Here is a 14076-nt window from a genome sequence, read left to right on the forward strand (position 1 = left end):
ATACTCTAATTGGTTCGTTTACCTTCTTTAACAATATATGTGTAAAAATTATTTTGCATTTACGTGACAGTAAAATGTAATATAACCCTAACCTAACCAAGCCATTTATATGAGTAGAAGCAATATGACGTCATAACAGCTTGCAAAAATATGTTAAATACGTACAATTGTACGTAATCGTACTTTTTAAACCCTTGGTTTCCTAAACTTTTAACTCGCATTTTCGAATGTTTCAGGTCGAAAACTATAAGATTTGATACTTCTTAACCAAAAATGTTTGGTTGCCTAAAACGAAGTGCAGCAAAAAGAATTGAATAATATATCATATATTTAAAAAATTTACACAGGACGTTAGGTAAATCTACAAAATTACGGCTTCTGCGAAAACAGTCTTTCTTTTATTTTTTATTTTTTTAAACAATATATTTACTTACAAATAGCTATTATATGACTGCGCATCGGAAAAAATTCATAAATAGAAAAGTTATTAACATTTAAAGCTATGGAATAAGAAATTTGTTCTTATAAAATAAGAACTTGCTAAGGCTTTGTTACGTCCGGGTACATTTTCAATTAACCCGACCTTGCGTTCCTCATCGGGTGCGCTGCATCTGGAACTTTCCACGTGAGGGGCGCAAGGAAGGGCCTGGCTAATTTATTTCTTTTCCTCGTTACCTGTCCGCGCTCCTCTGATCTTGTGCTCTACCGTCGGGTGCGTGAGCACTTGGAAGTGATTCCTCACGGAGAACACAAGAAAGGAGTTTGAGATTAAAATTATAATTCTCCTTTTTTTTTTTCTCTTGTTAGTTTCAATAGTTTAACCGTCAATATACCGAGCTTGTGTACCTCGCCAGTGCGAAGCACTTGGAGATAATCCCAGGCGGGGCACACAAAGGAGGCTATATTTAGTTCTTTCAAATAATACAAGTCAACCTTTCCTTGGGATGATTGCCTTGTCGAAACTACGCAGCGACAAAAACTTCGAAAGTCGAAACGGTTTATGGAGAGGTACCATAAACATCCTTCGCCGCGCGGTTAAGCAGTGCGACGCACTTGGAAATTTCCCAACTTAACCGTGCAACATAAAGAAGAATTTTCTTCTATTTTATGAGCGAGGTACCTCTCATACCTGCAAAGCACGCGTCAGCCGACCCTTCCACGAGGAGTGCGTGAGATTAAGAACAAAGCGATTGGAATTTAATGGAATGAAACTGTTTGAATGATATTAGAATACGAGGGTTTGCGTGACAACCACTGTAGTTCGAAATCGTTCACGAATGTTCGAGACAAAGGTCGACCGAGTCTATAAACATCGCCGTTAAACGCTAAACGTAGAACGTTCGAATATACGTAAATCGTCGAGATACGAATAAGAATGTTAATAACTAATAAGCGCGGAATGAATATTAATTAAATGCGACACGCATGTATCCGCAATTTGTCGACGATTATAAAACGCCGGCTGCATCTCGCGTAAACCGCTAAACAACGAGATTAACAGAGTAATTAACGTAGGAATAATAATTAACGTTATTTAACTAATGGTCATTCAAACCAGTAAACCAAATATTTCTAATAAAACGAAGACCTCTTTCGATACCGGAAATATCATTGTAAAAGCCTCTTTGACTAAGCAAACTCGAATGAATTAAGTCGTAATAGATTTCGAATATTCCAGAACTTTAGAATTGCAACGCATGAAATCAACCGAAGCGCTAGAGGGGTAGAAAGAAATGGACAACCTTAGACGAAGGTAGAGGTAGAAGTCGAGAAGGGATGAGAGAACTAGGAAGAGCGGCCAACTAGCCCAATACGCGCGGGATTTCCCCTCCATCACGTACCTCGATTTGCCAAATGATGTCCCCACTTTGGGCCCATGATCGCGGGTCGAACCCTGAGACACGATCGCTTGACTGAGGCAAATCACTCTCCGTCGAAAAATCGTGAGGTACGTGGCGGGGAGCCCGTGTTCGCGTCGAGCAATAGTTTCGTGTGAAAATCGTAGAAATTAGCTGACCGGTAAAGTCCTTGAAAAAGGCAGAGTGCCGGGAGATTGCGGTTCGCGTTTTCCGCGTTAAAGACTCTTGCGAATACGTTAAATTTCACACTTTTCAATCACTATCCTTTTCTCTTTCGTTTTAAACCGTCCGCTGAATTAATCACTTTTCTTTTTGGTTTTTTTTCCTTTCGCGTCGCGTCGTCTTTACAATACTTTTGTGCTCGTTTCGTAATTAATCGTTCCGTAATACCGTAATAAAGGCCGATCGCGAACGCGTAGTGCAGTGGCAGTTTCCTCATCTCTTCTTTGATTTCCAGATTTTCCAACGATACCAGAGAAAAGCTACTAACAATCTATTATCAGATATTATTATTTCACCTTGATTCCTGGTAAGTTGTCCATTTCATTTTATCGAATACGACGAATCTGGACGTGGCGAGGCAAAACGGGCGATCTACGAAACCGCGTATTCTGGAAAGTTTCCCTCTAGATCGTTCCGTTTACAATAGAGACATAAGGTATCGAATATTAAAATATTTGGAAAATTCCGATTTCGCACAAAGAAAGGCGGCCCCACGAAACCGTGGCTCTGGTAGTTTACCCTCTGGGACCGTTCTTCCTTTTTGTTCGAGTTTAATTCTTTGTACGACATCGTCGCTCGAATCATCGAACCATTTAATCAACCTCTAACTATTCTATAATCAATAGTTTCGTTCTTCATAAGATCTAAACTTTTCTTAATAATGCATTTATTTTCTGTTATATTTCAAACCAGGATGGCCTGCATCGCTTGGGTATATCGCCTGAGGAAGGACCAGGTAGTCAGCGAATTGCGTAGACTAAACCTGCCTACGCTGGGAACGTGGGTCCAGCTACGGACCAGCCTGGCAGACTACGTCCGAGAACACCAGGACGAGTTTGCAGACAAACCGGAAGACGAGCCGGGATACAAGGAGGAAGCCGACCAGACCCGAGACTACCACGAATTCCACGCGGAGATGGCCCGAGCATGGCTCCGGACACACCTGGGGAACCGTCCAGCCACGGCCACATCAACACCCAACCGTAGAGAAGATACAAACGCCGAGATGACGGCATTTCCGGCAGGTCCATCCGCTCCACCAGAACCAGCCGCCCGACATCACGAAGACCGGGCAAAAACGATGGAGATTATGCGAAAATGGAACTGCCATTTCGACGGACGAGACCCGTACGCGTTTCTGGAGCAATTAGAAGAACTACAGGAAGCATACGGCCTAACCGACCACCAGATGCGCTCGGGCTTCACTCAGCTATTACGAGGCGAAGCCCAAAAATGGTACAGAAATACAGCCGTCAAAATATGCTCGTGGCAGGACCTCCAGGAACAGCTACGAAGATTCTTCGTACCAGCCGGAGAGAAAAGGCGATTGGATCAGCAAATCGCCAGCCGGAAGCAAGGTCCAGACGAGCCGCTAAGCACCTTCATTAACGAGATAACTACGTTAATGCGCCGCAGAGGAGCATACACCGAGGTAGAGCTGCTGGACGCAATCTACTTCAATATGAAGCCACCGTTCCGGCTCTACATCAACCGGGCGCTAATTAAAGACGTAAGCGAGCTGATCACCAGGGCGGAAACAATAACCGAAAGTATGACCGCAGAACAGGGCACCAGCACAAGAAGCGAAGAACAACGCACTACCAGGCCCGAACCACGACCGAGAACACCAAACCCGACCAAAGGCTGCAGAGTCGCGACCGACTACAACCGGGAGACGCACTGCTGGCGATGCGGCCAGACAGGGCACGACCGTTTCAAATGCCCGAACTCGGCAGTTAGATTCTGCTCCTACTGCGGGAAAGTAGGCGAAATGACACGAACCTGCCTATGTGCAAGGCAGGGAAACGCCAGAGGAGCCGGAAAGACCCGGCCCCAGTAAACCGGCCAACAAACACAGACCAGCGCGGAAGCGAGACAAACCTTCCACGCAAGAAGAACCAGGAGAAGAAGGAAAAGCCGAACCAGCCAGGAGAAGACCGGAAGACCGTCCATTGCCAGATCGCCGAGAACCCTCGGCCAACGGCCGTTGCAAACGACCGGATTATCATCACCGTCCGAGTAGGACAATGCTACGTGGAAGCCCTACTCGACACAGGAGCCGCCGCGTCATACATCAGCGACGAGACGGCCGAAATCTGCAAGCAAGCAGGATGGGAGATAGAAGACCACCAGCTATCCTCCTCCTTAGCCAATGGTCAAGAAATGAAAATCTACGCCAGCTATAGGGGGCAGGGACTGTTCAACGGCATGCGTAGAAAACACCGCTTCTACGTCATGCCAAATTTGGATCATGCCTATGCTAATTGGCATGGACCTACTACGCAGGCTTGGCCTGCAAGTCTGGCTAGGAGAGCAACGCGTGGACAGGAAAGACAACCAGAACCAGCCGACAAATCTACCTGTCCCGTGTACGACAAAAGCGCCAATTGGCCTGGCAGAGCTCACACCAGATGACCAGGAGCAGCTCGACCAATTCCTAAGGCGCGAGAAGAGAGCTTTCGAGGGGATACGAGGGCTCACCCCGCTAATCGAGCACGAGATCCGGCTCGAAGAAACGACGCCGATAAAACAACGGTACCGACCACGCAACCCGGCCATGCAGAAACTGATCGACGAGGAAGTCGAAAAGATGCTGACAGACGGGGTAATACAGCCATCTAGCAGCCCATGGAGTTCACCCATCGTCATGGTGAAGAAGAAGGACGGGAAATACCGTTTCTGCGTGGACTTCCGGAAATTAAACCAGGTCACGCGCAAAGATGCGTATCCGCTGCCGCACGTCAATGCGACACTCGACAAATTGCGGGGAGCAAGATACCTCTCCACAATAGACCTGAAGAACGGTTACTGGCAAGTTCCGTTATCACCGGAAAGCAGACCACTAACCGCTTTCACAGCACCAGGACGAGGACTAATGGAATTCATCGTCATGCCATTTGGACTGCACTCGGCACCGTCAACATTCCAGAGACTCCTGGACCGAGTGATTCCACCAGAAATGGCGCCGCACGCCTTCGCTTACCTAGACGACATCGTCATAGTCACTTCCACGTTCGAGGAACACCTACGGGTCCTGACCGAGGTTTTCCGGCGACTTCGGGCGGCGAAACTACGCCCGAATTGGGAAAAGTGCCACATGGCACGAAACAGTCTAAAATATCTTGGACACATCGTGGACAACGAAGGCCTGCGGACAGACCCGGAAAAAGTATCAGCCGTAGCGGAATTACCGCCGCCAGCCAACATCAAGGACCTGAGGAGATTTTTGGGCCTCCTATCCTGGTACAGACGCTTTGTACCGGACGTCTCAAAAGAGGCGGCCCCACTGACAACCCTCCTACGCAAAGACGTACGGTGGACGTGGGGCGAGAAACAACAACAGGCGTTCGACGAGCTAAAGAAGCGCCTCATCGATTCACCAGTCCTGGCGATGCCGGACTGGAATAAAACGTTCATCCTACAGACCGACGCGAGCACGGAAGGCCTGGGAGCCGTGCTCACGCAAGAAGACGACCAGGGCGAACGAGTCATCGCCTACGCCAGCCGGACCCTGAACAACGCCGAGAAAAACTACTCGGCCACCGAACTCGAATGTCTTGCAGTAAAATGGGGCATCTGGAAGATGCGCCACTACCTGGAGGGATACCATTTCATCGTGGTCACTGACCATCAATCTCTAAAATGGCTAGAGAAAATCGACAGCCCGTCAGGACGACTCGCACGATGGGCATTAGAACTCGGCCAGTGGGACTTCGAAATCCGCTACCGACGAGGTCCAGAAAACACGGTCGCCGACGCCCTGTCACGGCGACCGCAGCCAGTCTGCGGCGTCCAGCAACCAGCACAAGGAAACTGGTACAACAGGAAGTACCAAGAAGTCGAAAACAACCCGGAGGACCACCCGGAGTACAGGATCGAAAACGGCATCCTGTACAGGAACATCCTACACACACTGGACTTCAACGAGATTGAACCGGACCAGCAGTGGAAGATCTGCGTACCGGAAGACCAGAAAACCAGGGTCCTGAGAGAGGCACACGATATCCCGACCGCCGGACACCTTGGCGTGGCCAAAACGCTTGCACGCCTGGCCCATTCATATTACTGGCCAGGGATGCTGCGCGAAGCCACAAAATACGTCAGGGACTGTACAAGATGCCAGGAATACAAAGTAAACCAGCAGGCCACCCCAGGAAATATGTACGCAACCAACGTACAGCAGCCATGGGAAATGGTCTCCGCAGATCTCGTCGGGCCTCTCCCGAGGTCAAAAACCGGAAACACGACACTACTGGTAATCCAGGACCGGTTCACGAAGTGGATAGAACTCCGACCGCTTCGACGAGCGACAGGACCAGCCGTCGCAAAGGCTCTAAGAGAATTGGTCATCCTACGCCACGGAACACCGCGTGTCGTGACCACCGACAACGGCAAGCAGTTTGTCGGAGAAGAGTTCGAAAAAACTCTTACCGAAAGCGGCATCAAGCACCGGCGCACACCACCGTACGCGCCGCAGTGCAACCCCGTGGAGCGAGCCAACAGGGTAATAAAAACGATGATCAGCCAGGACCTGGGAAAAACGCAAAAAGCGTGGGATGAACATCTCCCAGAAATCGCATTTGCATACAACACGGCACGACACGACTCCACCGGATATACACCGGCATACCTCAATAACGGAAGGGAACTGACACCGCCAGGAAGTCTCCAACAGGAGAACCAACGAAGGACAACCACCCCATGGGCAACACGTCTCAAAAATCTGAGAGACGCCCAGGAACTCGCCCGGATTCGACTCGCCCAGGAGTTTCAACGCCAGCAACGCCACTATAACCAACGGCGGCGCAACTGGCAGCCGAAAATCGGCGAACGCGTGTGGAAACGCACACATATTCTGTCCAGCAAAGCCGACGCGAGGAACGCGAAACTCTCGAAGAAATACGACGGGCCCTTCAGGGTCCACAAACGAGTCTCACCGGTAATTTTCGACCTAAGGGACCGCCAAGGAAAACGCGTGGACCACGTCCACGTCAGAGACCTAAAACCGGTGACCGGCACAAGGGACACGAAGCTGCGCAAAGCCACTACGCAGCCAAGCGGTAGCGACGGGCCATCGCGCAACGCCAGCGCGCAGCCGAGCAGCAGCAGCGAGCCAACGCGCAACTTCAACGCGCAGGGGCGCGACGTCACGGGCCCCCTCCCCACCGGACATGGACCAGCGGCTATAAAAGGCCAGCAGCAGCGGCAGAGAGCTCAGACTCGAGATGGCTGCAAGACAGCGACAAGAGGAAATTTCGGCTGCACTCCGCCGCCTCAACCTGCGAGAGAAAGCAGAGGACCACCCACTCTCGCTAACACCACAAGAGTGGAAAAAGTTCATCAGGATGACAATGCCGCGAGCAGCCTGGTGCGAGGCCCCGACCCGCAAGCCGACGAGACCGGCCCGGGTCAAAACACCGGCCAGGCGGCCGCCGAATTAACTCCGGCGAAACACACGCCGCTCCCGATGGCCCCGGGAGACCGACCACCGGGAATATCAACGGCCGTCCGCAACACGGCAAAGCGTCTTGCGGAGGCCGCCGGTTTAACATCTACACCGGAGCTCGGGAACCCACCGCCGGCGACCAGAGAACCGGCCAGGATAACGGCGGAAGCCGTAGCCGACGCCGCCTGGGCGAATCGCTGCCGGCAGGAAACAACACCGCCGAAACCGACGCCAACACTGGTCGGAGCCTGCACAGTAGACCAACCGGGGCAAAAAGACGTCATCCCGTACACGCTGGCGGATGGGACCACCGTCCAGCTGTACACCGGGGTGAGAAGACACCGCCTGACCAGGAACGGACGCCGCTGGACCATTAACCTGGACCACGAAGGAAGGGTCATCCGGTGCGTGTACACGGAGGTAATTATCCTGGTCACCTTCATCTTTTGCGCGACCAGCCGATTACGCCTGGTCTCCCCGGAGGAGGAGGGGGGTGCGACGACAACCGCGGATCGGCGTCGCGCATCGCGGGCCCCCACCGCGGCGGCATCCCCACTCCCGAGTAATTAGACTATAAGTAGGACCGATCGATGCGCGGATCGATGAGTTGCCTCGGGGCTTCGGCCCCGTGGGGACCTCCTCGGAGGTCCGGACCGGAGCACCAGAGCTCTCGACGCCATGGCTGACCTGGCGAAGAGATCTCTGGCCAACGGGCCGTAGCATTGCACTACGCTACGACCTGGCAGCTCCCCTAGGTCCAGCGGCCGTAGGCGCCTAGCCTCGTCAGTCCCGTGGTTGACCCGGGGTGACCAAGCTAGTGCGCGTTCATAATCTCTGCTGGTGCTTCCGCGGGGATTCCGAACGCTAGCTTACTCGGCACCGCAATTTGCCTTTGGCAGCCGATTCCGTCCAGCTTTGTGGCGTTACCCAGGCTGGCCAGGATTGGTCGTCGACTCGTTCGCTGTTCGGTTCTACCTCGGCGTACGAGAAGACGAGCCGCGTGAGGCAAGCGGGCCGCAACTCCACCGCAGCGCGAAACACCGCAGCGCGATTAAATAAACACCGTCGGCCCAACCGGGCCAATCCCATCCCGACTCGACCTCTCTTGCGTTTGCGTATGTTTGCGTTTGTTTGCGTTCGCGCTCCGTTCAGCGCTTTCACTCCGCGCTCCGACATCGCGCCGTTAGCTTGTAAGACCGCGTAGCGATGGCTACGACCTGCGCTAGAATTAAGGCCGCGTACTTTCTGTGACGGACCGGGTTCCGACCGTAGTTCATAAGTCCTGTACATTAGGCTTAAGCTTGGCTCCACGCGTCTAACCACCAGACGATACTCTGATTGTAGCTCCCGAGGCAGGAGAGCGCCGCCCGACCAGCCGGCGAGGGCAGCCGCCGCTAGACGCCCCCCCACTCTTTGACTGAATAAACCTTTTATTTTTCTACTAACACCGACTCATTATTTACCGACCTGTTCCCATGCGAACCCTGGCACGGGGAAAACCGCCGCGGTGCGCAACGCCGTGCGCACCGAACCGACCGACCCCGTTACAACACTGAGGCCATCTTTGCCGTACTTAGAAATGCTTGGAATAATCCAAAGTTGTAAGTGACATTCCAATCAGGATTATCCCATCAGATATAATATTAATAAATGTATTAACATATGTTGATATTTTCAGTAAGAAGCAGAACCGAATTAAGATTTCGTGGGTCCGAGTGATTGATAAACATGGTTCAGGAATTGAGATTTATTCTAGATAGAGTTAAATCAAATTAAATAATATAAAGAAGGGGCAACAGTAAGGAAAATATTCTTCAATATTTTTTAACATAGTAAATGGTAGATTAAACATCGAACTCCTCAAGTTTTTCCACTTAGCAACCCCCTTTACCCGAGCAAATATTTCTGCGCCCCTGAGACAGAGGTACATAAACTAGGAATACGAATTGGAACATCTGCAGATAATAAATCAGAAAGAAAATTTATAAATGATAATTTAGTTTATTTAGTCCCTCTTAGATATCTCCTTAATCCGACGCTAATAAAAAGATTGTGTGCAAAGAATTAATGCTTATTTACCGCCATTATTATATAATAATTTACAAAATTTCAAACAATAAAATCTACGGTGATTTTATAAATTTTTTATCCAATTGCTAAAAAATATATCCCCTTTTTAAAATTTTTATATCATTATATGATGACTTAATGATTTTTCATGATTAAACAATTTTCTAACTTTAAAATTTATAAATCTATAACTATGACTATAATCTATAACTATAATTTTGCAAATTTTGAATCCAATTGCCAAAAAAATAAATCCTCTTTTTTTAAACTTTTCAAATCATTAAATTATTAAAATGCGAATCCTTCGATGTTTCCGTATTATCGACACTTGGTAATTTTCCATTTCCGGAAAGAACCCTCTACTACAGTCTTAAATGCGAGAAATTATTAACGCCGTACAATATTCTGAATTAATTGCAATTTTCGAACTAAATTTATCAACTATGGGACTTACGAAAGTTTTATAGTCTCAGGGCACCAGAAATCTTAAAGGGGGGGCAAGTAAAATGAAAAATTTTCACCTTTGTTTTGCTTAGAAAATTAATATACTATTTGGAGAATGTGCTCTGACTGTTTCAAATAGAAATGCGAAGTCAAAATGTACCTAAAACGTCGTTAAAGTGACGCGCTCCGAATGGTGCGGAGCACAGGTATCCTGTTCCGCTAGGGATGCAAAGTTTATCGATATTTATCTATACTGTCGACAAGCCCAACTATCGATAGTTGTCGACAAGAAGAAAGAGGAAAAGCCTCTATCGATATCAATAAGTCCTGGTCTACAATATCTAATTTAAGCTTTTAGCTTTAAGGAATTGACCAACCACAATCGACTATTCTCTACATCTGCGTTTGTAATTGGTTAATTTCTTAAGGCTTAAAGCTTCAATCATTTATTGTAGACCGGGATTAATTGTCGAAGGTTTATAAAAAAACTTTGAAGAATATCGAAAGTTCTGAAGTTCTGAACAGTCTACGTTAAATGAGGAAAGTCCAAAAATTGTGCTGTAAGATCCTCCTGCGAATTTGCAAATACGTGCCAAAGTTTGTTATTTGTTACTTGTATTGTTAACAAGTGGGGTTAGCAAGTGAGGTTATTTTAATGTTTATTGTCATATTATACGATATGGATTGGGAAGAGAAAAATGGTAAGTCAATAATTCAAATTATATTAAAATTACATGTAAAATTAACTAAAATCATTAAGTGATATTGTATATTTATTGCTCTATTCTGTTATTTATCTATACCTATAGAATCAATAGTTGAAGATCCCCAACCCCAAAAAGGAAGAAACAACCAACTTTACAAAGCTTTCTTGTATCAAAACCAACAAGTTCTATTCAATCATCTTCTGCTCAGTCTGCATGTCAAACTTCGAAGTAATTAATAATTTATTTTATATTTAAAAAAATGCTAACACATTTTTAGATTCTTATAATTTATCTGATATAAATTTATTCTTTTGTTGTATATAGTGTAAAAACAAGGATAAAAAAATCAAAAGTATGGGAGTTTTTTAAAAAGGATCCTAACGATAAGAAATTATTTATATGCATGATATGTAATACTGAAATCTATAGCAGTGGTAATACAAGCAATATTGGGATCATCTACATTGTTATCATGCCTCTAAATTAAAAAAATCTATTGAACGTGAAGAGGAATGGAGCCCTTCACAGTCTACCCCCAGTGGGAGTGAACCTGAAGGAATTGGAACAGAAACTGAGAATCAATGGTACAAATATAAATTTATTTTCTTTTATTGTTTGTATAGATTCATGTTTGTTATTAATTTTTATTGTTTCAGTGTTAATACTCAGAAAAATTTATATCGAAAACGTTTTAAATATCAGCCTTCATTAAAGAAGTTTATAAAAAAACAAAGACTGTGTTATGGTGCTAATAGCAAACAAAAAATGATATTGGATAAAGCACTAGTGAAATTTATTACTAGAGATCTTCAGCCTTTAAGCATAGTAAATGATATTAGATTTCAAGAATTTGTAAATGAATTGAATCCACGTTATAGTTTGCCAAGTCGACCTACAGTCACTAATGTTTTAATTGCAAAAATGTATGAAGAGACGAAAAAGAAAATTATAACTATCTTAAATACTGTCAAGTGAGTTTTTTCAAAATGTTTTAGTTTTTTATATCTTTCTTCTACATTTTTAATTAATTTTATACTATTGTATTTAGTACTAACTTTTGATGGTTAGACTAGTGTTGCCAGAGAATCTTATCTGACGGTTACAGGTCATTTTATTTTCGATTCTGAACTACAAGCAGCGTTATTGAATTTTATTCACGTCAGTGATGAATCATCAACAGCTGAAAATCTCAAATCTTTAATTCAATGAAAAGTAGTAGAAATATATCCAAATGTGTAATTAGTATGAGCTGTGACTGACAATGCTGCAAATATGATAGCAACTTGTGAGATATTAAAGGTAAATTTAATAAATTTTTGCTTAAATTATATTTAAAACCTATACATATCACATGTATAATATATTACAATTTTAATAGGTCAAGCATGTTCCCTGCGGAGCCCATTCTATACAGTTAGATGTAAATCATGCCATATTAAAAACTAAGCCATCATCGTTAACTACAAGTAGAGATACTGATGTGATAACGTAAGTATTTAAATCTATCTAAATATGTATTATTCTATCTATTATTCTTGATCTTATTGAGTTTTAATTAAATGTTTCAGATTATTTGAGAGTGATGAGTCTGAAAATTTATCTTCTCACAATGAAGTTTCAGTTTACATCATTCTTAAGAAATGTAAGCGTATAACTACTTTTTTTCATTCAAGTCCTAAGAAATCAGCTGAATTAAAAAAGGAACTTAATCTACGTCAAATGGAAGTTACAACTTTAGTACAATCAGTTTATACTCGTTGGAATTCATCTTATGAGATGTTACGGCATATACATAAAACTTTAGATTGTAATAATATTATTTTATTAATCAAAAAATAATATTCCTCTATTGAACAATGAAGAAAGAAACTGTATCCCAGATATTTTAGCTTGTTTGAAAATATTTGCTGTTATGATTGAAAAACCAAGTGGTGAATCATATGCTACAATTTCTCTTTTAATTCCATGTACAAAACAAATACTCATTGAATTAAAAAATTTGGAATCAACTATAAAAACAAAAGCGGCGGTTTAGTATGGTGATAACGCGGGGGGGGGGGGGGTAACACAAAACCGAAATAATTGTTTTGAGGAAATGAACGGTTCCCGAGATATTAGCAAAAAAGTGCTACTGTTACTGCATCGGGATCTTACGTATGCGCGCACGTCCCTGGCAGCGCATGCGCTAGCATGGTGCGACCGCTTATTTATTGCTTTTGCTCGCACACGCCGATGGCCGGTTCAAATTTTTTGAACGTCCAAACCTCGCATGATTTGGCGGCCGCTATTAAATTGTAAACAGTAACCGATCCTTATATCTGAAAAATGTATCGAAAGAAGTTGTTTAAAATGCTCATTTCTACAACATGTTGGAGAATCATCGAAATCGGTTAGGAGCTACCATTTCTATATAATTACCTCTAAGAGAATACAAATGTTCGAGGAATCGAGGTGGTTACTCGGTCTTCGTCATCGTGGGTCCCAGGTAAAGAAAAACGAAAACATAAAAATTATACCCTCTCCCTTAGGAAATGTAATACTGTTCCGAGTGCGATGTTTTATTATTCAGGTATTTTCTGTGTTAGTTTCAATGCGAATAGTCAGTTTTCGGTCTCGTGAACGAACCAGCCGCCGCAATTTTTAAGCGATAGAAGTTAGTTTTAAGTAATAGATAACGTAGTGATAGTATATAAATATACCATAGAACTATAGAAGCTATTATATTTTAAGTTTAATCATGAATATTTTTAAATTGACAACTACTTGCTTAAAAGACAGACAATCACGTTTAGAGTGGTTACGGGACCACTCGCTAATCACAAAAGAAATGTACTGCCCAGTTTGTATGAGCCGGTTTAAAAGAAAAAAGAAAATGAATTTCGATAGCTACAAGTAAGGGAGGTTTCGATGACAAAATCAATTAGTGCGGTAAAAAATAGCTGGTTTGAAAATATTAAAATGTCGCCAGAAAAAGTAGTACTTCTTATTTATGCATTTGCAAATAAATTAAACGTAAAGCAAGCTATACAGGAGACATCGTTGACAGATATCACATCCAAGGCGACGGTAGTAGACTGGTATTCTTATTGTAGGGAAATTTGTTTAATTGCACTTAGGGGGCGAAGGAAAAGTCGCTGAGATCGACGAATCCTTAGTCGGTAAACGGAAATATAATAGAGGACGCCCCAAAGAAGGAAACTGGATATTAGGGATGATAGAGAAGGATGGAAGTGGTTACCGACTAGAAATTTGTCCCGATAACAGGCGGGATTCAGAAACCCTAACCAGTCTGATTACAAAACACGTGGCCGCGGGAACCGAAATATGG

The 14076-nt window shown here is 44.8% G+C and overlaps 2 protein-coding genes across 5 annotated transcripts in view; one reads left to right on the plus strand and one right to left on the minus strand.

Moving 5' to 3' along the window:
* The window catches only part of LOC143305497 (uncharacterized), a 743008-nt gene that overhangs the window by 382336 nt on the left and 346596 nt on the right, over positions 1-14076 (minus strand). The window lies entirely within an intron of this gene.
* LOC117610951 (uncharacterized) lies at positions 10322-12793 on the plus strand. Of its 2 annotated transcripts, none has more exons than XM_076689654.1 (7): positions 10322-10742; positions 10851-10976; positions 11073-11332; positions 11405-11719; positions 11797-12047; positions 12127-12236; positions 12317-12793. In XM_076689654.1, the coding sequence occupies exons 5-7, from the start codon at positions 12021-12023 to the stop codon at positions 12585-12587; spliced, it is 408 nt and encodes a 135-aa protein (XP_076545769.1). In that variant the 5' UTR covers positions 10322-10742; positions 10851-10976; positions 11073-11332; positions 11405-11719; positions 11797-12020; the 3' UTR covers positions 12588-12793. The 2 variants fall into 2 exon arrangements, with proteins under 2 accessions (XP_076545769.1, XP_076545770.1); XM_076689655.1 differs by having other exon boundaries at positions 11854-12047.

Source organism: Osmia lignaria, chromosome 8, assembly GCF_051020975.1.
Source record: "Osmia lignaria lignaria isolate PbOS001 chromosome 8, iyOsmLign1, whole genome shotgun sequence".
NCBI classification, from domain to species: Eukaryota; Metazoa; Arthropoda; class Insecta; order Hymenoptera; family Megachilidae; genus Osmia; species Osmia lignaria.

Excerpts from the sequence above, each read along its gene's own strand:
- LOC117610951 (XM_076689654.1), top strand. The coding sequence starts at position 12,021 with ATGATAGCAACTTGTGAGATATTAAAG. Across the intron at positions 12,048-12,126 it reads CAACTTGTGAGATATTAAAG|GTCAAGCATGTTCCCTGCGG; the intron begins GTAAATTTAATA and ends CAATTTTAATAG. Across the intron at positions 12,237-12,316 it reads AGAGATACTGATGTGATAAC|ATTATTTGAGAGTGATGAGT; the intron begins GTAAGTATTTAA and ends TAAATGTTTCAG.